This window comes from Paramisgurnus dabryanus, chromosome 7 (genome assembly GCF_030506205.2).
Source record: "Paramisgurnus dabryanus chromosome 7, PD_genome_1.1, whole genome shotgun sequence".
NCBI lineage: Eukaryota > Metazoa > Chordata > Actinopteri > Cypriniformes > Cobitidae > Paramisgurnus > Paramisgurnus dabryanus.
The window spans coordinates 11,311,962-11,337,187 of NC_133343.1; the positions used below are offsets into that span (position 1 = coordinate 11,311,962).

General features: G+C 37.6%; 4 protein-coding genes across 11 annotated transcripts in view; 2 read left to right on the plus strand and 2 right to left on the minus strand.

Moving 5' to 3' along the window:
• The first annotated feature begins 206 nt into the window (after nucleotides 1-206).
• Nucleotides 207-3,849, plus strand: zbedx (zinc finger BED-type containing X). Its single transcript, XM_065240015.2, has 2 exons — nucleotides 207-613; nucleotides 2,091-3,849. The coding sequence occupies exons 1-2, from the start codon at nucleotides 440-442 to the stop codon at nucleotides 3,786-3,788; spliced, it is 1,872 nt and encodes a 623-aa protein (XP_065096087.1). The 5' UTR covers nucleotides 207-439; the 3' UTR covers nucleotides 3,789-3,849.
• Nucleotides 3,850-6,744: 2,895 nt separating this feature from the next.
• psmb3 (proteasome 20S subunit beta 3) lies at nucleotides 6,745-13,217 on the minus strand. The gene is made up of 6 exons (XM_065240012.2): nucleotides 13,056-13,217; nucleotides 12,333-12,517; nucleotides 12,070-12,177; nucleotides 9,327-9,504; nucleotides 9,145-9,239; nucleotides 6,745-6,898 (listed from the first exon to the last, which is right to left on the minus strand). The coding sequence occupies exons 1-6, from the start codon at nucleotides 13,056-13,058 to the stop codon at nucleotides 6,850-6,852; spliced, it is 618 nt and encodes a 205-aa protein (XP_065096084.1). The 5' UTR covers nucleotides 13,059-13,217; the 3' UTR covers nucleotides 6,745-6,849.
• A 271-nt stretch (nucleotides 13,218-13,488) lies between these two features.
• LOC135717815 (uncharacterized) lies at nucleotides 13,489-19,521 on the plus strand. 3 transcript variants are annotated; one of them, XR_010520443.1, is made up of 4 exons: nucleotides 13,489-13,613; nucleotides 13,779-13,966; nucleotides 17,099-17,154; nucleotides 17,240-19,521. XR_010520443.1 is itself a non-coding variant. In XM_065240009.1 (4 exons), exons 2-4 carry the CDS (start codon nucleotides 13,851-13,853, stop codon nucleotides 17,498-17,500), a joined length of 339 nt encoding a protein of 112 aa, XP_065096081.1. In that variant the 5' UTR covers nucleotides 13,489-13,613; nucleotides 13,779-13,850; the 3' UTR covers nucleotides 17,501-19,521. The 3 variants fall into 3 exon arrangements, 1 of the variants encoding a protein (XP_065096081.1); XM_065240009.1 differs by having other exon boundaries at nucleotides 13,779-13,872; XR_010520442.1 differs by having other exon boundaries at nucleotides 17,099-19,521.
• Nucleotides 19,522-19,539: 18 nt separating this feature from the next.
• unc80 (unc-80 homolog (C. elegans)) overlaps nucleotides 19,540-25,226 on the minus strand; it is an 88,701-nt gene continuing 83,014 nt past the window's right edge. For 4 of the 6 annotated variants that reach the window (XM_073815380.1, XM_065240007.2, XM_065240006.2 and 1 more), the window contains 6 exons: nucleotides 23,251-23,398; nucleotides 22,994-23,050; nucleotides 21,900-21,981; nucleotides 21,703-21,820; nucleotides 21,380-21,597; nucleotides 19,540-21,210 (listed from right to left, as the gene is read on the minus strand). In XM_073815380.1, the coding sequence (XP_073671481.1) occupies nucleotides 20,866-21,210; nucleotides 21,380-21,597; nucleotides 21,703-21,820; nucleotides 21,900-21,981; nucleotides 22,994-23,050; nucleotides 23,251-23,398 (968 nt within the window). In that variant the 3' untranslated portion in view covers nucleotides 19,540-20,865. The remainder of the gene's footprint in view (nucleotides 21,211-21,379; nucleotides 21,598-21,702; nucleotides 21,821-21,899; nucleotides 21,982-22,993; nucleotides 23,051-23,250; nucleotides 23,399-25,226) is intronic. The other 2 variants (XM_065240005.2, XM_065240008.2) reach the window with 2 other exon arrangements.

Consider the following 25,226-nt stretch of genomic DNA (forward strand, 5'->3'; position numbering starts at 1 on the left):
TGTGGAGGACAAAACATATATTAATCTAAAGCTGCTGGTTTTCTGGCTAAAAAGCAAAGCTAGGTTAACATTTCTCAACCGACGTTTTAAGATGCTTATAAAGTACAAAAACGTTCGTCTCTAGTTATTTTCACAGGCACTCGAACCAGAATAGTGGCAGGCTTTGCACTCCCGCTCAGTAGGTGGCGATAATGCTCCAAACCCTTGTTTTCAAATGCAAAAAGAAGACCACAGGAAGTTGCTTGTTTCATGCACGTTTGTTTTTTTAGTAACGAGCTACATGGTATCTGAATTACGTAATCAGATTACAAAAAACAAGACTTTTTAATTACAGCAGGGTCAATTTTATCTGATCAATTATTCGATTATATTGTAAGCTGGCAAAGTAACTGACCGATTGTGCCCATACTTTAAAAGAGCAGTGTACGGCATAGCCTTGATGAAGATGGAGCCGTCTCGTTCATCATTTGACCACTGGATGCACAGATATCATTTCACTTTCAGGGAGACAAGAGGGAGAAACATTACTGTTCAATGTAATCTTTGCCTTCCAACAATTAAACTGTTATCTACTGCAAAGGACACTACATCCAATCTAAAGAAGCACTTGGAGGTACATGTTTGAACTTTGGACTCTATATTTGCATGAGATAAAAAGTAAATTACTATTATTTCATAATGAAACATTTTATCTTTCCACTGTCTTTGATGTCCAACATATATTTATTTCAGAATTGCAAAAATACACACATTAATAATTAAAATAATATCAGAATGATATAACTGTTATAATAAGTATGCAATATTTGTTTGGCTGTATTGATAATACACTTCAATTTGGCATCACAGCAAAATACTTTGTAATGACTTGAAACTACAAATATATTCTATTTTAAGTAAATAAGTGTCTGGTATTGTGAACTTTGAACCCAATTCCTTCTTATTCCTGTTAACAAACATTTCAGCCCTTTAGAAATTTACAAGAGAAAAGTTTTCCATACTTTAGCATGCACATTTGCAATTCATCATTTCAGGAGGCCAGAAAAACACTTAGAAGATTACGCCATTTTTTAAAATAAAATAAATACTTTTATTTTAAACTTTGAAGCAAATGATATAAAAAGAATTTTGAAATGCACAAAACCATTGTCCTCCATCAACACATTAGTGAACACCTTAAAGAGCCACTATGCATAAAAATAACATTATTTTGTGTATTTGGTGTAATGCAATGTGTTTGCGTGGTTTATGATTAACCATATTTGGAAGATTAGCTCCCAAAGCAATAGTGAAAGGAGATAATATCACCTTTACTACCTTATCAATACGAGCCCAAATCTGATCCAGAAAATGCAGCTGACTAGGCATGTGCTGGTATAAGATTCTGGCGGTATGATAACCTTTAAATTATAATATGCTTTCAAAAAATATATAATATTCATAATGTATATTAAATGTAAACATCAAATCAATCACATGATTTAATGAATTTTGTCTAAACACACCTCATACCTTGGAGACAGTATCACAGAAAATTTTAGTGGTTTTGAAACCTTGACTTTTTAAAACCTCGGTATACCTTGAAACCAGCCCATGCCTACAGCTGACCAAGCTGACAGATCAATCTGCACGACTTGACAGATTGAGTTAGATAATGATACTAAAACCATTGAAATGTTTTATTCACATTTTTTTTTTTTTTGCATATAAATTTGGGTGGTGTTATGCATATGATCCCACACTATTGCGTGCAAATGGGGTGTGTGTTTGAATCAGACATTTAAGGAAGGCGTGGATGAGCTTTCACTTTTAAAAAGAATATCTCTTTGGGTTTGAGACTTATAACATTTGCACCTTTACAAATCTTTTATATGCACAAACAGCTTTTAACACTCTAAAGACAAAAGAAAACATGAACTCGGATCATAACTCTCTTAAAAACATGTTTTAGTGTTTCGAAACTCATGCTGTTGTCACTTGGTGACTAACAAAATCACAGGTTTGCATGCATAAAACAAATGATTTCTCTTGTTCTGATGCATTAAGTGACTTTTCATTATATTTTCTTCATTCTTTTTATGTGCCCCCAGAGAAAGCATTCCTTGGTGTACAGAAAAAAAACAAGCAAAGATGAGCCAAGCAATTCGGGACACCAGACGTCCGAATTGGGCCCGTCCGATGTAAAACAACCTAAGATGGATCACACTCTGTATACATCACAGTCAAAACTGAATGTACTGATTTTTAACTTTATTGTGGAGGACGTGCAACCCATTTCCATTCTGGAACAGCCTGGGTTCCAGCATTTGATCGAAGTGTTAAGCAGAGGCAGAAAGGTCATGAGTCGAAAGACTTTTGTTGCCAGGCTTGATGCAGCATTCGATCGAATGAAAGAGGAGCTGAGAGTAAAACTCGACAAAGTGCAGTCACTGTGCACAACTGCTGATTTGTGGTCGGTTCACAACAGAGTTTATTTTGGAATGACCTGTCATTGGCTCGAGGACAATTTCGAAAGGAAGTCCGCCGCTCTCGCCTGCACGAGAATCTACGGCAGGCACAATTGTGAAATGGTTATAGCTAAAATTCAAGAAATTCACTCTTCCTACAACATAGAGAGCAAAATTCGCGCCACTGTCACTGATAACGGAAGTAGTTTCGTCAAAGCCTTCAAAGAATTCTTACCTGAGGATGAGCGTGAAGCCGAAGAGAATCAGTTTGAGGATGTGGGCAGTATCCTTGGTGAGGGAGAAGGAGGTGACTTCTTTCTCAGTTATTTCTTACCCCCACACCAACGGTGTGCTGCTCAAACGCTTAACTTGATCGCCTCAAAGGATCTAGCGGAAGCCATCTCAAAGGAACAGATACAGAGAGTGCACAATAGTTCAACTGCAAAGTGTGCATTAATATGGCGCAAGGCCAGGAGCTCTACTGTAGTGGCCGACGCTGTGGAAAGCATTGCAAACCTTAAATTCATAGATCCTTGCCCGACACAGTGGGGCTCAGAATATCACTTTGTTCAGAAGATTATGTCACTCACTGATGCACAGCTCACACAACTGATTGACTTCTTGGATGTCCCACATTTTGTTCCCGATGAAATCGCATATCTCAAAGAGTATGCGGATGTCTTCAAACCGGTGGCTTTTGCGCTTGATCTTTTGCAGGGAGAGCAAAAGTGCTTCCTGGGCATTGTGATACCAACATTGCTTACCCTGAAAAGAAAGCTCCAGGAGAAGGCAGCAAGCACACAGTTTTTTGCCGAAGTCATCGACAGCACTGTTAAGGCCATTGAGTCTCGCTTCAAGCAGGTGTTTCACAGTGTCGATGCCAGGTTAGCCACGACCACTATGCCACAGTTTAGATTGTGGTGGTTACCAGAAGCTGAAAGGGAATCTCTACGTGCTACGCTAGTTGCTGAGGTGTTACAGTTAGATCAAGGGTTTGACGAAGGCGACACAAATGGAGTCTCCCTTCACGAAGATGAATTCTTTTCATATGGACCTGGAAGTTCAAGCAACAGAGATGAAAAAAGGGGAGCAGCCGAAGAGGTACGAATGTACCTCGAGGGCACGAACAAAGATCTGCAATGCCTAAACGAATTTCCAGGCGTGAAAAAAATGTTCATCAAGTTCAATACAACTCTTCCTTCAAGTGTTCCAGTAGAACGCCTATTCAACCATGGGGGTAATTTTCTAAGCCCAAAAAGAAACGCTCTCACTGATGAACACTTTGAGCGTCTGCTGCTTTTACGTTACAACAGCAAAATATGTACTACTGCTTTTGAGTAATACATAGACTATAACATTGCTTAGGTTTATTTCACTTGAAATAAACGGTTTAGATTTTTTAGTTCAACGTGTCCTCAATGCTTTGTTCTTTAGAAGCATGTGACTTTAAATGAGTTTGCTACCTTTTAGGTGACATTAAAAGAGTGGGGCCGAGGAAATAAAATGTGTCAGTGAGTAAGCTTGAGTCAATCTCTTAACATAGTGCTTTAAACATATATTGAAAAAAAATCTTACATGGCTGGCTGTAGTTAAGAGATACTTGTGAGAAGTTTTTTTTTATGCTGAAAACCTTGTTTTTTGCATGCCATAGTACATTTTGTACAGTCAGTAAAATTGTTCAGATAGGAAATTATTAGGGCTGGGCATAGATTAATCTAGATTAATCTCATACAAAATAAAAGTACTTTTTTGTATAAAATATGAGTTTGTGATGTGTGTAAATATTATGTACATTTAAACACACACACATAAATATATACATACATTTTAAGAATTTTATTTATATATAATTATATTATAAATAAAAACAATATTAAAATAAAACATTTCTTAAATATATATATAAGAAATGTTTTATTTTAATATTGTTTTTTTATTTATATATAATTTAGAATATATACAAATAAATAAATATATAAAGATGAAAATTTTTCTTTAATTCATACATGAATGTGTGTGTATTTATATATACATAATAATTACACACAGCACAAACTCATATGTTATGCAAAAAATTACTTTTATTTTGTATGAGATTAATCTACAACCCAAAATCAGAAAAAGTTGGGACACTGTATAAATTGTGAGTAAAAAGGAATGGAATAATTTACAAATCTCATATACTTATATTTTATTCACAATAGAATATAGATAAAATATCAAATGTAGAAAGTGAGACATTTTGAAATGTCATGCCAAATATTGGCTCATTTTGGATTTCATGAGAGCTACACACAAAAAAGTTGGGACAGGTAGCAATAAGAGGCCAGAAAATTTAAATGTACATATAAGGAACAGCTGGAGGAGGACCAATGTTAAGGAATAGGAATGTTGTTCATTCTTGTTGTTCACCAGCATTGATGGTGCCTTTCCAGATGTGTAAGCTGCCCATGCCACACGCACTCATGCAACCCCAAGCCATCAGAGTTGCAGGTTTCTGAAATGAGCGCTAATAACAACTTGGGTTGTCATTGTCCTCTTTAGTCCGGATGAAATGGCGTCCCAGTTTTCCAAAAAGACCTTCAAATTTTGATTCGTCTGACCACAGAACAGTTATCCACTTTGCCAAAGTTCATTTTAAATGAGCCTTGGCCCAGAGAAAACGCCTGCGCTTCTGGATCATGTTTAGATATGGCTTCTTGTTTGACCTATAGAGTTTTAGCTGGCAACGGGGAATGTGGATTGTGTTCACCGACAATGTTTTCAGGAAGTATTCCAGAGCCCATGTTGTGATTTCCATTACAGTAAAATTCCTGTATGTGATGCTGTGCCGTCTAAGGGCCCGAAGATCACGGGCATCAAGTATGGTTTTCCAGCCTTGAACCTTTCTCACAGAGATTGTTCCAGATTCTCTGAATCTTTGGATGATATTATGCACTGTAAATGATGATAACTTCAAACTCTCTGCAATTTTTCTCTGAGAAACTCTGAAAACTATTTTTCGCCGCAGCATTGGGGGAATTGGTGATTCTCTGCCCATCTTGACTTCTGACAAACACTGCCACTCTGACAGCCTTTTTTTACCCAATCATGTTGCCAATGGACCTAATAAGTTGCAAATTAGCCCTTAAGCTTTTCCTTATATGTACATTTACATTTTCTGGCCTCTTATTGCTACCTGTCCCAACTTTTTTTGGAATGTGTAGCTCTCATGAAATCCAAACTGAGCCAATATTTGGCATGACATTTCAAAATGTCTCACTTTCGACATTTGATATATTCTATTGTAAATAAAATATAAGTTTATGAGATTTGTAAATTATTCCATTCCTTTTTTACTCACAATTTCTAGTGTCCCAACTTTTTCTGATTTGGGGTTGTAGATTAATCTATACCCAGATCTAGAAATTATACATAATGCTTGTTGTATAGGAGACTATACATAATGCAAATTGCCATTGTGTAGAAACGTGCAATTCTTACTTGAAATGTTTTGTTTCAGATACACAAAATACCATTGTAAAAAACATGGGATTAAAAAATGGGATCTCCTGGGCAAAATATAACCCACAACTAAAGAGAATGTTAGGATTTTCATGAAGATTTACTGAAGAGTAATGTGGACTAGAGAATGTGGACTAAAGGCGTCTTTGTTCAGTTTAATGTAGGCTAGTTTTATAAACTTTTTTTTCCACAAATTAAACTTTTCTATGTTTTAAAAAAATAAACATGTTGAAAACTGCATACAAAATATTTTGAGTTATGAAACTTTTTCACATGTCTTTCTTTACAGAAGCTTTTAATAGAGTGCTTAACTCTATGTTTAAGTTTTTGTATAAGCAACCTCACTGGCATAGGACTGCTTGCTCCTAACATGGGCTAAGTTATACCAACTTTTCACTTTCCTGTTTAGTGGCAGATTGGTTTGACCAATTATGTCTTTGTGTTAACCATTCTTGCATACATTCCCTTATTTATTTGGATATACAATTTGAAATCTCAATTTTTGTAGTATACAAAAACATAAAGGAATCAAGAGACACCTGAACAAAATTTTTGTATACCAATCTGTCTACTATTATGTGATTAATTTAAAGGCTGCCTGTGATTTGGTGAAAGCAGCACATTTTGGTAATTTTACTGTAAAAGTTTAAATATAAAATGTTAGTTATAGTACCCCAAAAGCATATCTGAAATCACATTACAAAAGTTTTTTTTTAATTTATTTATTTTGACAAAAAATGCCCTAAACATTTTTAAATTAGATTATCGGGAATGAAAAACTAGAAAACTCAAGTAAATGTCATAAATGTTTATTAAACAACTGAATATTATTGGTGGCAAATGGGCTGAGGCAAATTCTATTTTAGTACAAAAAGAGGAAGTTTAGCAGTAGTTTTGTCTAGTCCATTCTGGCCTTCAGGGTGCGTGTGGTGATCTTATCCTTCTCTCTGTAAAATATAAAAATAAATCAGCTCACTGAATTCAACTCAAAATATAAAAACAAACACCTAGTCTAACATTTGGCAGATGCTTTTATCCAGATTGGCCTACGGTGGATTTAAACTTCACAGTTAACAAAATCAATGCCTTACGGGGCATTCACACGGGGCGTAAGCGTTGACGCTTCCCATTCACTTTTAATGGGTGACGTCAAGCGTTGGCGAACTGAATTGTGGATCCGTCGGCGCCGCGTCAGTGCCGTTGCTCGCGGCAGAAGTTGAACATTTCTCAACTTTTCAAGCGGCACCGCGTGCGTCAGCCAATCATATCGCCTTATGCAAATAACCTAGGCAGAGCCAGCCAATTACGGTTATGGAAGACCGGAGCTTGTGTTGCGCCCACAGTGGTTGGCTGTTGGCCACGCTTCAGACAAGCCTTCTGTTAAGCGTTAATGCGTACGCCCCGTGAATGTACCGTTACTCTCCTGTCAGTTACAAACCAGTTAAACACTGAAAAAAGTAATTATACGAGTAAGATAGTTACAAACGTTCTAATTAACTAAACAGCAGTGTAGTCAAAGCTAAAATAACTCATAAAATATGGTGAAAACATTCATCATAGCACTTGTTTTGGGTGTTTGTGTCTTAATGTGCTTAAAAAGAGACTGTTTGAACAGTTGAAATTCGGAATTTTTTTTCGGAAAAGTTTATAAGGGTTAAAAACTCTGGAGTTGTGTGTGTTTCAAAACAAAAACGCACTAATGTCAATGAAGCTTCTGTGTGAACGCTAACGCGTCCCGTAAATAGTCCCTTTCACACATACAGTCTTTACTGGTAATTAAGTGGTAAATTGCAGTTAACAGGTCATGTGTGAACAGAACCTTTCCGGTAAATCAGTGCTCCCAATTTACCAGTAAGACAGGTTGTAAGATTACCAGTAATTTACCAGTAAGCGCTATGTGTGAACGATAAATATAGGATTACCGGCATTTAGAGCGGACGACGTCAGACCGCACTGACAGCTTCGGGCTAATCAGAACGTTTTTTTTACAGATGACGCGTTTACCCCCGCACTGTTTACGGACATTTCCACACATGCTGCTTACAAGTCGAGCACACGTGAGGTTAACATCCACATTTCTTCACCAAATTTGTTTAAAACAGCTTACCATCTATTTGCTAAATGCTGACGTCCTTAGCACATTCTCTGTGTTGCCTAATGTGCAAACGCAGGTTCCATTTGACGCCGCCTAACGCAAAGTTGTTTGGTCATGAGCAACTTCGTGACTGTAAGCGTTTGCCACAGATGTGAAAACAACAAAAAAACGTACCTATGATGCGGTTTGCCCGCGCACGTGTTCTGTAGTCATTACTCTGTGTAACAGCAACATTGTATTCTCTCATATTTATGAATTTGCACCAAATTGTCTGCGCTATACGCGATATACAATAAAACTACCACTCGTATTTAAAATGAAAAAGCGCTTATAACACAACAACACTGATGAGAAGAGCAACACAGTACAACCTCAATGTAAATGTATGGTTATTTTGTCAGACGATGTTGTGTTTTTAGCAGCAGTTAAAGAAAGAGCTGGTTGGATTAAACAAGGAGTTACTGGGTCGTGGGTCGTAACTGGGTTGTGTTTAGTCACTATTTTAGAGACAACAGAACAGATATGTAAAAATAGCATTCAGTTGTGTTAAAACGCAATATACTGTGACAGATAAAAGACTAAAACATGACGCAATGACGTCACACATATGCTAATTGGCGTGTGACATCATCCCCGCCGCAGTCTCTCAAAATCCTGTGGGAAACACTGGGTTTAGGGCTTTGACAAAGGGATTTAAACGCAGATCAACATTCACGTTGAGAAATTACGGCAAACTTTACTGAAGCAGAGATTAGGGAGCTTGTCACTATCTGCGCTGAAGCTGAGATCATTCACCAGCATGACAGAACAGCGCATCACACGCTCCTTATGATCTTGTCATAAACTAAAATGCACGCACATGGTTTCTAGAAAGAAAAATCATGGATAATAGGCAAGCTTCCGACACTGGTAAAAAATACATCACGTGTCTTTTACGGGATTTTTACAGCATGTGTGTGAATGCGCACACATATTCCAGAAAATGATTGGCAGTGTGAATGAACCACAAAACAAACGATCATGGACAAATCCCTGATGCATTTTCCGTAATCTCTGTGTGAAAAGGGCTTAAGAGACAGGACATTTGATAATACTTACATGACATGAACAACGACACCCATTCCAGACACTGCATCTCTGTCAACGGCATTCAGCATGGCCTGTGAGATGGTCTCAAACAAGTCCTCTGGTTCCTACAGATTACAACCAACAACAAATTCAACATCCAGGTTTAGATAATATTACCCCTACTGCCTCTCAGGGTTCTTATATTCACTCACCATGTCAGGTTCCCATAGGGACTCACACATGCCGTACATCTGCTCTGAGCAAGTGCCGCTGACGACAAAGTCTTCTGTTACCATGGGGCATCCGATAAGGTCAAGAGAGCAGATGAATGGTTCAAAGGTCTTTGGGTCCAAACCAGCAATCACAGGCTCAATATAGTAAGGCCCAAACCTGAGAAATGGTGCAGAGAAAAAAATGCTTAAGATTGTACACTATAAATAGGCAGGGTGGTCATCAGGGTGGTACTTTAACAAATACAACTTATTCAATTCTTAGTAAGTAAGAATCATTTATGTTGATTACTAAATTTTAGCTTTTCAAGTTATAGTGTGCACTGCATGTCACAGCACTTTTAATGTCCAACAGTGCACCCTTGGCATGCCTGTTAATGTGCAATGAGGGACTTTAAGAAGAATCTCTTGACAAAAATGCAATATAATATAAATAAAGATTTTATCAGTGCTGTATAAAGACCTTGCATAATGAACTGTATTATTTTTATTACCTTATAATAAGCAGTTTTTAATCTACATACTCGCGGGTTTCCTGACATGGAAGTCCCCGTTATGTCTCTACAGTAGCCCTAAATGGACAAACTGTTCTATAGAGCACGCGTTGTGCCTACGTTGGCTGCGTCTAAATGCCCACACTTGTGGTATCCCAGCATGCATCATTATCTGGATGTAAATCATGAGACTTTTGCCCAGACCTCACGAGATGTCACAGAAACTTTTAATTGTAAGTTAATAAATGAATATTACATATTTTGGTTGTAAACGGAAAGTTTTGCACATTTCATTGGTGCAAACTGCATTGCTATGTATTTTGTAAAACATCTGCACCTGCTTTTTTCACATAATTAGAAACAAAAATAATTGTGTCATTTATTCAGGGACAACTGAATAAACAAACTTTAATAAAGCTGCATGAACAAAATGAAGAGGTTTTTTACAAGTGCAAAATATTTTGCTTTTGAAAGTTTCACATAAGTGTAAATAATAATCTTTAAGTACAGCAAATGTTGATTTCAAAGTGTTTATGTGTTCATTTTATTTATGCTGCCACCTGGATTGACATTTTTACATTTGCTAAGTGTGTCTCATCGGGTCAATGATTCTACATGCACGCTTGGGATCTTCACAACCACTACAACACTTGGGCCAAATACAGGAAATACATTATGTAAGTAGTCAAGTGCAAAGTGTGGGTATTTGGACGCAGCTGTTCTCTCAGACGATTACATGTTTGTTCTTTGGCAGCTACCATAGCAAAATTGAGGTTGGCTGCAATTCGCAATTTCCCCGCTAGATGCCGCTACAAAACCCACACTAAAATATTAAAACAATGCGGCCACAGCATTATACAAGGGGTGCTTCTCAATTCTTATTTGTGCATCCTCGGTTCATTTTCTTGCTTACGAGGACGGAGGAGACAAAGTATTAAGTGAGATGGCATATCCTCATTCCTCACTCTCTGTAGGCTATAATGTTCATTCTCTGTTATCAATTATCAAAAAGCATTAAAACCCCCCAAATATTTAACAAGAAAAATAAAGTTAAATACATACTGGAGTTAGAGTTCATAGCCTTACTACATTAAAATAAAAACAGCTATCAGTCCTATATGCGGAAGCATTGGTTTAATTGCCTTTTTAATATTTAAAATGTATTAAATGTGAGGGTGAGGATATTCATATGTGTGTCAGGTTTAGTTGATAAAACACTTCCGTATAGGAAGAATTGACATGTCCTACAACATGGCAGAGCTCGGTTGGTTTCCGGGTCATAGGATGTAGGAGCGAGGAAGCATATTGAGAAGCACCTATAATGTATTCTCTCTTCTCTTAATAGTGAAATAGCACATGACATAAAACATCCATAAACTATTTGATTTAAATTCAAAAGTTATGTCAAAAATATTTCACTATTCATATAAGAGTGGTCCCGATTAATTTTTTTTCTGACCTTGAACCCGGAGATGCCCTGCTATGTTAGTCGTGCTGCCAGTGGAAAAATATGGTACACGCACATACCTTATAAATCAAAACTTCCTGTCAGATGAACATCTATTAGTACTTTGCACCTTAAAAACGTGCTTTTATTACATCAGACGAGATTTTGAGACTACCGCAATAAGTAATGTTTAAATGCTGTTTTCATAACTCTTAAGCAACTGAAATAAGTTGTTCGCCATGCGTGCTCTGATTGAGTTCAGCTAAAGACGGGAGGCGCTTGCGTGGTGTCCTGCATCTGCCATGCTATCTTTTAACTGGTTGGAGCTAGTGAGGAGGTTGACTCGCAGCACTCAACAACACGTGTGTTTTTTTCCGCTTGGGAAGCAGAACAGACGTGACAGGGGGGCATGCAGCATCGTCGATTCTATTTTTTTTATTCAAAGTTCGAGGTTGTGACTTAATTTTGATCGATTTCGATTTAAAATCGAAATCATGACACCCTTAGTAATAAACTACTTTTAAATGAAATGAGAAACTACTAAACTATTTATTGTACAGTGCGCTGAAAATGTATTGACAGGAAAATACTACTACTCACATTTTATTCAATTGTAAATAAAAGTAAATGTTTAACATAAAATTGTAATTAATTGGAAGTTATTTTTTGTGGACTGTGATAGTTTTGTAGCTGAAATTTAGACAGTTTAGACAAGAAGCTGTTTTGTAAAATGTGTTTGTTGTTGCATTAATATTAATTACAGAGACAGAGGTGCAGTTTTTACCTCCTCTCGTATAGAAGATTGGACACCATGCTCATGAAGGTCTTTGGCTTAATCTGTCGACCCTCTTTCAGCTCATACAGGTTCAAGCGGAACTTCAGCCTTTGAGATCTATGAAGAATAAGAGAAACAAGACATGAAACACTTGGCCACGGAAAAGCAAACAAATCCTTTGGTGTCAATACACGCCAACCCAACACGCAATAAGTATTCTTATGTGTAGTAGTATTATTATATACAATGCATTGGACATTATGTATACTTACACTGTCTGTACGTCTGTGGCCAAGCCTGCCAGCCCAATGTAGAGTCTGTCTCCCATGGGGAAAATCTTCTGAAAGTCAGTGGTAACCAGCTGTGCTTGAATACCAAACCTCCGGTCTGATGCTATTGCCACACAGTTCTTTCCACGCATCGCCATGACGGCCCCTCCATTATATGACATAATAGACTACAAGCAGAAAACAATACTGAGGCCAAATGACAACAATCTTATATTACACACAGATATTTTCAAGTCATTTTTTCCCCATGCAATCTGCCTAGACCATTAAGTACATTATTATTTCAAACAACGTAATATTAATTATTAAACAAAACAATTAATATTTAATCATGCATTTATATTTTTAATGTATACATTTTACCACTAGATAACTGCATATACTCAACCAAACATTAACATACTTTCATACACTCAATTCCTACATTTTGGCCCAGAGAGGTTACTGCAACACTGTTAGTTTCGTTTTTATTGTGATCTATTAAAAAATACCGCACAACTGTACTGACTGCATACAACTAAAGCTTTTTGTGCATATAGCACCTAGCAATTAATCTGTAAAGACTTAATAAAAAGCAATGTAGGCTGTATGTAGAATAAATAACTTTTATTACAACATAAAAGGGACGAGATGACAATCAAGCTAAAGTGCTAATAGACACAATCATACCCAGCAAACACACTTAATTTTTTCAAAACCTCTTACCATGATGACAGATGTTAAAGTAGATACCGCTGTGAAGCCCTGTGTGGTAATTTAAATGTGAACGATTCGGCTATATTATGTTTATTACTGCAGTACACCGAACCCACACGGTGACTACACAGTTTCTTTCAAGCGCTGTTGGATGTTCCTGCTTCTGACGTTATTTCCGTTCCGTGTCGCCTCATCCCTACATCGCCCCTGCTGGACAAAATACACATATGCGTTGACTTTTTTTAAAACATATAAATGAAAATTGAAAATCTCTCAGAAAATGTATTGAAAATAATAATAACAGTTGTTGCCGTTTTATTTCTCCATGTTATTATTTGTAATATAGTGTTGTAAGTAAAAGCTTTCATGGTAAAAACGAAACAAAATAATCTGTACTTCCACTTCCTCCCTATAGGGGCGGTAATGCGTTTTAGTCCATTGACATTCACAGAGTGCCCAGCACAGAAGAAAGCATGAGGCTGCTAAACAAAACAAAAACCTAAAATGGGATCTGAAGAAGTCTTTAAATGCAAGTAGCATGATGTTTTCATGACACAATGGCTTTTGGTGCGTGAAATAATTTGTTGATTTAATTATTACTGGAAAAAGAAATCGCAGCAACAATAAATAAACAGCTGATGCACCTTAAATTAACGAATGTATGCTATTTATTACAGTTTTAAGCATTAGTAAGCCGAAAAATCACTTAAACTCTCGGGTCTGTGCTTTTAGGGAGTGATGCAAACACGGCAGATTTCATCATATAGAGGGTCAGTGACAGCAACCTGTTAACAGGAAGGAGAAATGCAGCCATCAAAGCTTTTGAGTGAGTGAGACCAATCTTTAATTGGATACCTTCTTCGCATTACATTTTTACATGCTGTAGAAAAAAGTGGGAGAATCTGAAGCAGAAGTACAAGGTGATGTCATGCATTCAGCAAATTATTAGAAATTATTATCTTAAAGGAATAATTCACCACAAAATGTAATGTATATTCTCATCATTTACTGATGCTTATAGGAATATTTTACCAGGAAATGATCCCATAAATGACCCCTGTGCCCCCCTAGGTGTTTAACTTTCTTCACAAATGAACACAGTTGAAGAGTTATATTAAATAATGTGTTGGCACCTCCTCGCTTTTTAGTGTCATTGAATGGTGGTAAACATTTTGGTAACACTTTACAATAAGGTTCATTAGTTAACATTAGTTAATGTATTAACTAACATGAATAAACCAGGAGCAATACATTTGTTACAGTATCTATTAATCTTTGTTAATGTTATAGAAGTAAAGCTTTTAATTGTTTGTTCATGTTAGTTCAGTGCATTAACTAATGTTAGCAAGATTTTAATAAAGTATTACTAATTGTTGAAATTAACATTAACAAAGATTAATAAATGCTGTATAAGTGCAGTTCATTATTAGTTCATGTTAACTAATGTAGTTAACTAATGTTAACTAATGAACCTTATTGTAAAGTGATACCAACATTTTGTTGCAAAAGAATATAAAACCCCATTCACACACCGCGTTGATGAACTGGAGCTCGTCACTCAAACGTAACCCTTCCCCTTGGACAGTGCAACAGTTTCTTTCTCATTCAACCCATTGTAAGTTATTTTATAAGTAAAAACCATAAAAACACATTGACCAATTACATTTATTCAGTTTTATTTTCACTTTATGTTGAATATGCATGAATATGTTATTTTAAATTAGATCGCTTCTTATATGCACTTGGGGAGACATGACAGTAAAGTATTTGTTTTTTTATTTAAAAAAGAAAAAAATTACGAACAAACACCTATTATAAAAACATTAACAAGCAATTTATATCACACACACACATTTCACTTTAATATTAGTTGTTTTAAAAAATATATATTATTTATTGTTGAACTTAAGTAACGTAAAATAAGCACAACATGTGGCTAAAACACATGTTTAAATAGCTATTTTTTATCAATAAATGACAGCCGCTCATCCAGCGCATAGATTCGCACACATCTCTGTCTCATCAGCGCTATCACAAGCCCCTACTGGTTTGAGAGACCTTTCAAACTGTTTTAAATAATTTGGAGAGTAAGACTGATTCTTAGCTTTTTAGAAATTTGATAACTTGCTTTTATACAGGACAAAATAGTTGTCGTCTGACTTCCATGTAAGGGAACCCACAGTGTATGTTAATAAAATGGCTCATTCTAAGATAATAAAAACAATACAGTTCATTATGTAACGTCTTTATAAAGCACTTACAATATAGTTTAAGTATATTAGATTGCATTTCTGTCATAAGATAAAACAATGCACATTCAAGTTTATAAGTAGGAGTACATTTCATGAATTTTCACTACTTAAAACTAAAATGGCACTTTGAGAAGCTTGATAAATATGGGTCCTGTATAGCCAACAGCCCAGTTAAGTCCCACCCTCTTGAGGCTGATGTGCCCATTTGCAGCTGTCTCCGACCTCAATTTATACCCCAAGGAGACCTAGTAACATTGCCATAACATTTCCAGAACGCATTCTGTGTGAACATAGAATGTCAAAGTTAAGACGCAAAAGACCTTTATTAATATCTTGGAGTGGATTACTTCTGTGAAGGATAGATGCACTTTTTTGGGCTTTAAAGTCAGAAGCTGTTCCCTGATCCTAGTTTTCTAACTTTATAAAGCTAGCAAGAGCACAAAGAGCAAGGACATTTACCAAATTAACTCCAAATGTGTTCTTTTGAAAGATGATGATGGACATATGCCTCGGATGGCTTGAGGATGAGTAAATCATGGGGTAATTTTAATATTTGGCTGGAATATCACTTGAAGATGCTGCGAAAAAAAATCCACCAAGTGCAAGATCACTTGTCTTTACGGGATCTTTACAGGATCTGTGTAAATGCACAAACAGATTGTGGAAAATTATTGGTAGTGTAAATAAACCAAAATCGATCTGCAGTTTTTACCGGAATCTAAGTGTAAAACGGGCTTAACTGGTTGTTTTTGCCTCCATGTACGTCTGTTCTCGTGGGCTTTACAATACACTTATATCATGCAAGAGGCAGCATAAACTTGGTTCTTTTGTTAATGTGCATATGACCAAGATGCCTACGTTTGTAAAAGTTTGAAATACAGTACATTTTAATACATTTATATTTTTGCTTCAAAAGGCATTAATTAACCTACTGGAGTTGTGTTAATTACTTTTATGATCTATTTATATTGATTCTTATCTTAAAAGAATTGGGGAACATCCAGTGGCATTACAAAGAGTAGCAGACATATTTTTTAAAGTAACTCTTGTTTGTGTTTAGCTGATGAATTATAATGAATTAAAGGTGCCAAAGAATGCATTGATACAATGTTACAGTGTTCTCTGATATCTACATAGAAGGTATGTGGCTTTATTAAGTGCAAAAATGATCCAAAAACACTTTGATTTGTCCCTAGAATTAAATGGTCTTTTGTTTTAAAGGTTTTTTTCTTAGAGCGGCTCATTTCTGTAGCACTGTGTGTGTATGCAAACAGACCTTACTGTATGTTTAAGTCTGTATCAGATGAAGATACAGATTTTAAGGAATAATAAATTATTTGAAGATTGGAAATGGATGTTTCTAAGTGGTACGTTTGTTTTTTTCAGTATGGACCTGCAAAACGTAACCGTATATAGCATTAACTAGCAGATAGCGCTAACTCAGCAGTCACAACTTTGTTTTTAGTGTTGTAAAACATTGTAATTTATTAAATGTTTAATTTAATCTTGGTGGCGTACATCACGACTGTAACATCACAGTCGGTGTTATGTGTCTCACAATTGGTCATTACCATGTACTGAACTCGTATTAATCATCTATCCCTAGGTAAATACAGTTTTACATTCTACGGCACCTTTAATACTATTTTTATTTATTTATATTTTTCTAGTATCTATTTTTGCAGATCTGTTTGGTGCCACTTTTGGCACAGTAATGACACACAGCACCCTTATAGGTAACTGTACGGTTTGATATGATTTCAGTTTAATTAGTGAATTTGCTTTTGATCATTTTTGCAGGACATCATAAGTCTTCATATGGTTGGGGGAGATACAGGAATCACAACCTGGAAGTGGTACGCAATCATGGATGGAGCCCTGAGTAGCGAGATCACCCTAAATCCTTTCATTACACCTGTCCACATGTCCTCATCTGCTCAGGATTCTCCACCTGTTAAGCAGAGAAAAGCAGAAGATTGGGTGATGGCCCCACGGGAGATGGAGAGGCTGCAGGAGGAACCAGAGAAGCGAACGACAGAGCGGGAGGATGAGAGAGACAGACCGCAGAGAGAGAGGTGGAAAGAGACCGGAGGGCCGCAGAGAGGGAAGAGGAGCGAGCAAGTGCTGGAGAGGGAGAGGAGAAGGGAACAAGACATTTTGCAAGAGAGGGGCGGTGGGAGAAAGAAATGCTTGCTAGAGTAGAGAAACAGGAAAAGGAGTATCGAGAAAGAGAAGAGAGGAGAGATAAAGAAGCTGCTGCTAGAGAAGAAAAGCTCTCCAAACTCCTTGAGACATTTCTGTCCAAAAAATAGAAGAGTTACTGATAAAATCACATTCCACTTTTCCAAGTTCCAATTATTGTATATTTTCTATGAATAAACTATTTTGGTTGGCATTTGTTGTCCTGTCTAGCTCTTCTGAGCCAGCCAATAGATATCTTAAGTCATTTTTAGAATTGTTTCTGAATTCTGGTGGACCACGGCACTGAGCCTATACAAGATGTTTGAACTGTCATGTCCTCAACTACAGCATGTAGCACATCACATTAGACATAAAATGTGTTGGTTAATTTTATAATTAATTTAATAATTGTGAAATATATTTGGATTCCAATGCAAAGAAAAACTGAATTTACTTATAATAAATATGATCATTTATTTTCGAGCTCTTTTGCCTCGGTGACAAACTGCTCTAAACTTTTCTGCAGTGGCGCGCTGCTAAAAGCCTTTACATGGTGCTTGTTTGGGCGTGTTTTATGCAAATTAAACGTACGCAATTATTAGTGAATGAGACCATTGTTTATATAATAACTGCAATAAGCACTCTTTAAAATAAAGGTGCTTTAGGTTCTTCACAGCAATGCCACAGCAGAACCATTTTTGGTTTGACAAAGAAACTTTTAGACAAAGGTTTTTTAACCCTCATAAGCCCCTATTTTCCTGTATACGTTAGAGTTCCCTGTGGGTAAAATGACCCCAGAAATGAAAAGGGTGATTACTAAAAATATATACATTTTTAATGATACAAAAAAATATTTTTTTTTTGTTTACCTTCCATCTATACAATAATGCTGTGTTTTGGGAGATATGAAGTACTTTTGTACCTGTTTACCACTTAATTCCTTAACTACACCATTAGCTTGCCTGTAAATATCAAATTCTTATGAAAAATTCACATAAATTATTATTTAAATTTGATTTAAATGATTTTTAGATATTGATCTATGTGTTATGTGTTGTATTCGACCATTTGATGTTAAGAAAAAAAAAACAGTTTTATGGTTACAGTTTAGGAAATAAATCATTTTGACCAGCAGATGCCCATAGAGACCCATTCATTTTTCTGGATGTGGCCAACTGGTCAACATCAATACTTGAGTGAAACATTTTGTGAATTTATGTTTATATTTACATGAGAAAGGACATAAAAAATAAAAATTATTTCAAATAGTATAATTTTTTTCTACTTTTTGATGCATTTTTAAAAGTGTCTGTTTTTACAAAATGCCACAGAAATTTGACTAAATGTAAGGGTGTTTGTGTGTGTGTCTTTGTCTTTTTGTGCGTGTCTGTGTCTTTATGTGTGTGTAAGTTTTACTGTGTCTTTGTGCGGCACACACCTGTGTGAGTATTTTACATCTTTTTTTTTTGCATCTGTGGCTGTTTTAGCCAAATTCTGTAAAAAATGCTCTCTGTGCAGTCATACCTTTGTGTGTTTGTTTGTGTGTGTCTGTTTGTGTGTGTGTGTGATTGAGCATGTCTTTTCTATATTGAATTTGTGATTTAGTACTATGCCTACCTTTCGGTGTCAAATTTTTCAGATTTATTTTGGATGCATTGATTTTATTTGATGATAACAAGAAAAAATGATTTTTTTCCATTCCCCATACACTTCAATTGGGGTCATTTTTACCCCCAAAGGGCCTCTTTTGGTGAATTATTTTTTTACACCTCTTTAGAACGACCGAATCAAGCCCAGTTTTTTTTTTTTTAGAATCTTGACAGATAATCTGGAAAAGTCACAAAATCTTATTCCACTGAGATGAAGGGAGCCATGCTATTTAACTAAATAAAAGTGGCTTGGGGGTAAGATTGACCCCAAGGGACTTATTAGGGTTAAAGATCATAAATGCACTTTATGGAACCATTCATCCAAAACAATTCTTCTAGGGCACTGTAAAGCACCTATATTTTGAATAGTGAAGAATAAACCAACAAAACCTCTTTTTCTGTTTTCATAATAGTTTATTATTGCACAAATCCAACAGATAGCAGCACATTACTGACAAACAACATACCCATCAAGCGCACAAAAAAGCATATACACACACTGTCACTCTCTATTTTAAATAGGCCCCTGAAAACCTTTATAATCTAAACACATTTCTAAGAAAACATTATCAGAGGGAATGGTTATACTGTATATTTCTGGGTTATTTTAAGCAGAAATCTTTAAACTAAGAATAATAAAAAAACTGACTTAAAGGGATAGTTCACCCAAGAAATGATAAATCTGTCATTATTTGCAGACTCTTATTTTATATGAAGATATTAAAAGAAATATGGTAAACAACCAGGTGGTGGCACCCACTGACTTTTATAATATTTTTCCTTCTACAAGAGTCAGTAGTACCGTCAACTTTGTGGGTGTCATCATTTATCCCAGTGGTTCTCAAACTGGGGGCCGGGGCTCCCAGGGGGGGCCGCAAGATGGTGCCAGGGGGCCGCACGCTGATAAAGTTTGAGAACCACTGATTTATCCAAATATACAATAGAGCAGTGGAGTTGCCCGCAAAGCACATTCTATTAATAGCCTTAATTTTAATATTTATTTATTACATATTTTTATATTAACTTGGCTTCTTAACTAACATTTTAAACAATGATAAAACATACTGTACCAACAATTAAAATAACAAGTAAAACAGGCCGTTCAGGTTTAATTAAAATTAAGGTGAGTAAATGATGACAATTTAATTTTTAAAAAGTGTTTCCTAACTTAAATTTCTTCTCCTGCATGTTTTTCTGGTCTAAAATCCTCCATTGCTTCATTTTTATAATGCAGATCCTGAATGGAAAAGCCTACACAAGAGCACATACAAGGGCAATTCTCTAAATCATAATGAATTTAATTCATACATTTTGGCAAATAGTTGGCATCAATATTACAATCTTTTTATTTTTAGAAAATAGAGGGTGTACTAGTTGTTTTAAATAGATCTATTTTGTATATATAGTCATCTGAATAAATACTTTCAATAATAATATTTAGAATACTTCTATAACATTCAGTTTTTGTATTAAATACATAATTTTGACACAACACTGATGAACTCTTTATAATGTTAACATTTAGAAATAACAGCTTGTTAAAGGCCAAATAGTGCAACGAAGAAGAGTGAAGTTTTCATCATTAGATAAAATGATGCACAGTGATTCATAAAATACTTCTAGTATTTGCAAATTCCACTTTCCAGACGACATAAGAATATACTCTTTGCACATAATCACAGGTTATTCCACTTCCTGTCACAATAATACAGTAGTGTTGTACTATAAAATCCTGAATCAGACATGAGACTCATCTAAATCCAGGTCGACAGGTGAGAGTGGGAGCGGGGAAGGAGTTTGGGTTGTGAGCAGCGAGGTCAGGAGTGGGTTCTCTGTGCCATTGTCTTCTCCTACAGTAGAAGGGGTCTCTGTGTTTTGCAGAAGGCCAGAGGTCTCTTCGTCCTCTGGACTTTCTCTGATCTGGGTCGGAGTCAGTCGAGATGGGGTGCTCAGGACGGGGAGGGGAGGAGGAAGAGGAGAGCAAGTTCTGGAGGTGGAGCCAGAGGTGATGGAAGGGGTGGGAGACAAACTGCTTCTTACACTCCCCTGATTTTTCCTTTCTTTATTTTCACAATGAGAGGCCTACAGTTAAAACAGAACAGATGATACATAAGCTGCTGGTTTTAGGAAAATGCAAAGCTACAATAAATTGTACTTTTTTTCAATACAAACTCACTATGAAAATACATTATGGAACTCATATGCATGCAAATGTATGCAAGACGTTTGTAAACTGTGGTGTAAATCAGACCTGTGGCCGCATTGGGCTGTGCTGTGCAGTTTTGATGCTGGGTGATGAGGACTCTGATTGGGCGGATGGAGTGTGTTCTGCTGCAGCATGGCACTGACCTCCAACTTCTGGGCCACTTGGCAGGCCACCACTAGGGCTGGGAGTGGCAGAGGGCGATTTGCCAGTCACTTCCTGCTGGGTCTCAGTGAAAGTAACATACCTCTTTTGGTCACCCTGTCCTGAAGTTATAAAAAGACTTTATGTACCTCATTTAAGGTCTAGAATTAAAGTGTAGATCAAATCAATGCATTATGAGCATTAATTTTATACAAAAAAGCACACACCCCTGTCAACTGGTTTATTCTTTGGCTGAATGCTTCTGCGGGTTGTTGAGAGTCTTGCTCCCTGACGGCCACGAGACTCATCTTGCACCCTCTGAATGGACAGCAGAGGGCGCCGTAGCTGCAAGACACAACGTTTTATGCTTTAGAGATAGTGTACAGTATGTATTTAATACCAAACAAGTGTTGCCAGACCTCACCTGCCTAACTCCTCTCTTACGACCCAGTGGTGGCTGGATTAGTAGATTTTGCTGTCCTGGTTCACTCTGCACACTGGCAACCCTTTAGAGCAGAGCCAATGAACAGACACACACAAAGCTGATAAATTTGAACTGCCCAGAGGGCTGAACACAATCCCTATTAAATCCTCCTGATAGATGGGAGAGTTAAGAGGAAATGTCTCCCCTCCACACTTCCCTATCAGTCCAAAGCCCTCCACCAATCAAACACAGGGACAGGGACGAATCAGAAAGCATGAATCGCAGGTAAAGACCTGCAATGTCATCCACAAAAATACAAAAGGGGAATTGAGGAGCAGGTATGGCAGCGTGAGCAGGAATTATCAATTGATATAATGCACTATGTACAAGAAAGGAATGAAATTTGTGAAATTATTATTGTGAAAAATTGTATTAGGCAGTTATTGGAAATTCCTCAGGTGTGTCTCAGAAAATCATGAATTTCTAAATGTTGTATCTGCTTTACATCTGCTAGACCATACTTCCCAACCCCACAGATTGGCCCCCAATAGAGGAACTCCAATTTGAGCAGCAAGAAGCCTGAAACATGAGTGAACACCATGACACCATGAGGCCAACTGGAGATGACATGAATACCACAACGTGAAACTACGTAGAGGGCATCGTATTCCCTAGCCAAGAGAAAGTGAAAGAAAGAAAAAAAGACCAAAAGATGTAAAGATATGACAGAGAGAGGTGTAGTATTTTTTGATATTGTCGACTTTTTACATTTTTTTATTAGTAATGGCACCATATTTTTTAATATTAATATTCGTTTCCTCTATCACTGTTGATATGTATGTTCATGCTTTGGCAATATTGTATGAAAAACAATCATGCCAATACAATACTCTAAAATTACTAAAGTACACAGAAGGAAGGAAGGAGAGAGAGAGATAGAGAGAGAGAGAGAGAGAGAGAGAGAGAGAAAGAAATAAAGAAAGGGAGAGAGATCCTAGAAAGGACTCAGGTTGAATGTGATGAACAGGGAAGGCAGGCCCAGCCCTGGCACATAGACGGTGAGACACTGCACACACAGGGCCATGACACTGTACCTAGATAGGTTACCCTCCTCCAGAAGCCCCTGGGATTCATCTAGCACATTGGGTTCACTGTAGAGTTGGGCAGGGAACAATGTTAGGGGAATAGTAAGAGAAACATGCAACCCCCAGCTGTAGATCAGCCCTCTCAAAGGAAAATATAAGATTGGATAAATAAGGTTATGTAGACAGTTTCTGTTGCTAAATAGCACTGAAATTTTAAGTTTGGTTTTGTGTTCGAAATGAGCATTAGATTTGCAGAGGGCGTTTACCTGTGACTGGGCAGCATGGTGCTCATGCCTGGCTCAGGCTGAGTAGCGACGGACCCCGTGGCGTGACTGGAGAAGCGTCGCTGGGAAATGAGTCTGCGGAGGAAAGACTCGTGCTCACTTACCACACTGGGAATGCTAATGGAGTCATCTGAAAGAAAGAATAGGAATCTTCATTAAAGCTGTTGTAAGCCATACTGCACAACCTCTCTTTTCAAAACCCTACCAATAACATATGTCCGCAAATTTCTGTGTGCCATTCCATAAAACATTCTTGAAAAATTCACACAATAATGATACATAAAAGTTCTATTTCATCCCTACTGACCGCCAGAGGCGGTGCTTAAGCACTGAATGATCCATCTCGCGCATGCGCAGGTCGAGTGTTTATACCAACAAAGTCACCCGTGACCCCTGATGCCTACGGAGAGTCTATAACTTCCGGTGACATCAGAGGATCTGTTCCTTTTCATCTTCTCGCTTCGCAGGTTGTTTTTTTCCGCGCTAGCAAAAGACTAGGATATTGTGTTTCATTCGTTGCTGGTGGCCTTCTGGCATTTTATTGTCGGAGCAGCGAGTTGCTCGCCCTCCAAAGGCCGCAACGGAATCCACCGACAGGTGAGTTACAAACTTTTTACATAACTGCTCGTTTGGTGCATTTGTTGGTGACGGCTGTGTTTTCGCTCCCTCTCCCGACATTTGTAATCTAACGTTAACAGTTACCTTTATATTATTGATTCATCTGCGATTTATTGTTGTAACACGGACGCGTTTTTGGTTGATTGTTCAGCTGCGCTCGTGTAGTTACTTCGTGCCAACTCGGTTGTGCCGGTTTATTTTGTTAAACGTCTTTTTGCGCTTTAACTGCGCTTTGTGTATTTAGTACCAACTCGGTTGTGTCGGTTTTTTCGTTTAAACGTTCGGCGCTTAACTGCGCTTGTGTATTCGTGCCAACTCGGTTGTGCCAGTTTTTTGTTAATCGTTCGGCGCTTAACTGCGCTTTGTGTATTTTGCAACAACTCGGTTGTGCCAGTTTTTTGTTAATCGTTTCGGCGCTTAACTGCGCTTTGTGTATTCGTGCCAACTCGGTTGTGCCGGGTTTTGTTAATAGCGCTTACCCTTAACTGGCTTCACAACGTTTGCGGTGACGGTTGTGCTTTCGCTCCCGGCACCGGTACTGCGTTTAGTGTCTTATTTTTTCGTTACCCTAAGCTGGTGGAGGCAGTGCTTTCGCTCCCGTTCCCAGCATATTTGTGCCTCAGGGACTAGATTGGTGGCAGTGTTCCCGCTGAAGCTAATCTTTTTTCTTTTTTGCTACATTTGTTGGTGAAGGTTGTGCTTTCGCTCCCTCTCCCGGCATCTGTACTGCATTCTTTGTCTATTTTTTCGTTGGGATAGTTTACCCTTAGCTAGTGAAGGCAGTGTTTTCGCTCCCGCTCCCAGCATAGGTGTGCCCCTGTGACTAATTGGTGGCAGCGTTTCCGCCGAGGCTACCTTTTTTTCTCAGTTGCCAGCATGGTTGGCAACCACTCCTGCTCGGCCTGTATGGCTCCTCTGCAGCTTGAGGATGGCCATGATTTATGTCCCTCATGTCTTGGCTTTGAACATTTAAAGGAGGGTCTTTCTGACGACCCCTGCATGAACTGTGGTATCATGCCTCGGGCAGTGAGGGCAGCTAGACTGGCTGAGGTGGAGCAACTGTCGGGCTCTACTTCGTCGATTGGACATTTGACCCCAGCCCAGCGACTGGTTCCAGATCAGACTGGGCAGTCTAAACGTCAGGCTGCTGAGGCCGCAGGCCCCACTCCTGCAAAAAAGGCCAAGGGACCCCGGCTTGCCTCTAAAGTGGACCAACTAACAGCGGAGCTCAATACTATGAAGTCCCTCTTCCTGGCTTTCCAGTCCGGGACTGGAGCAGAGCCGCCAGATGATTTTGTCCCTTCGGCAGCCTCCTTGGAGTCGGAGGACGATGTGCTTTC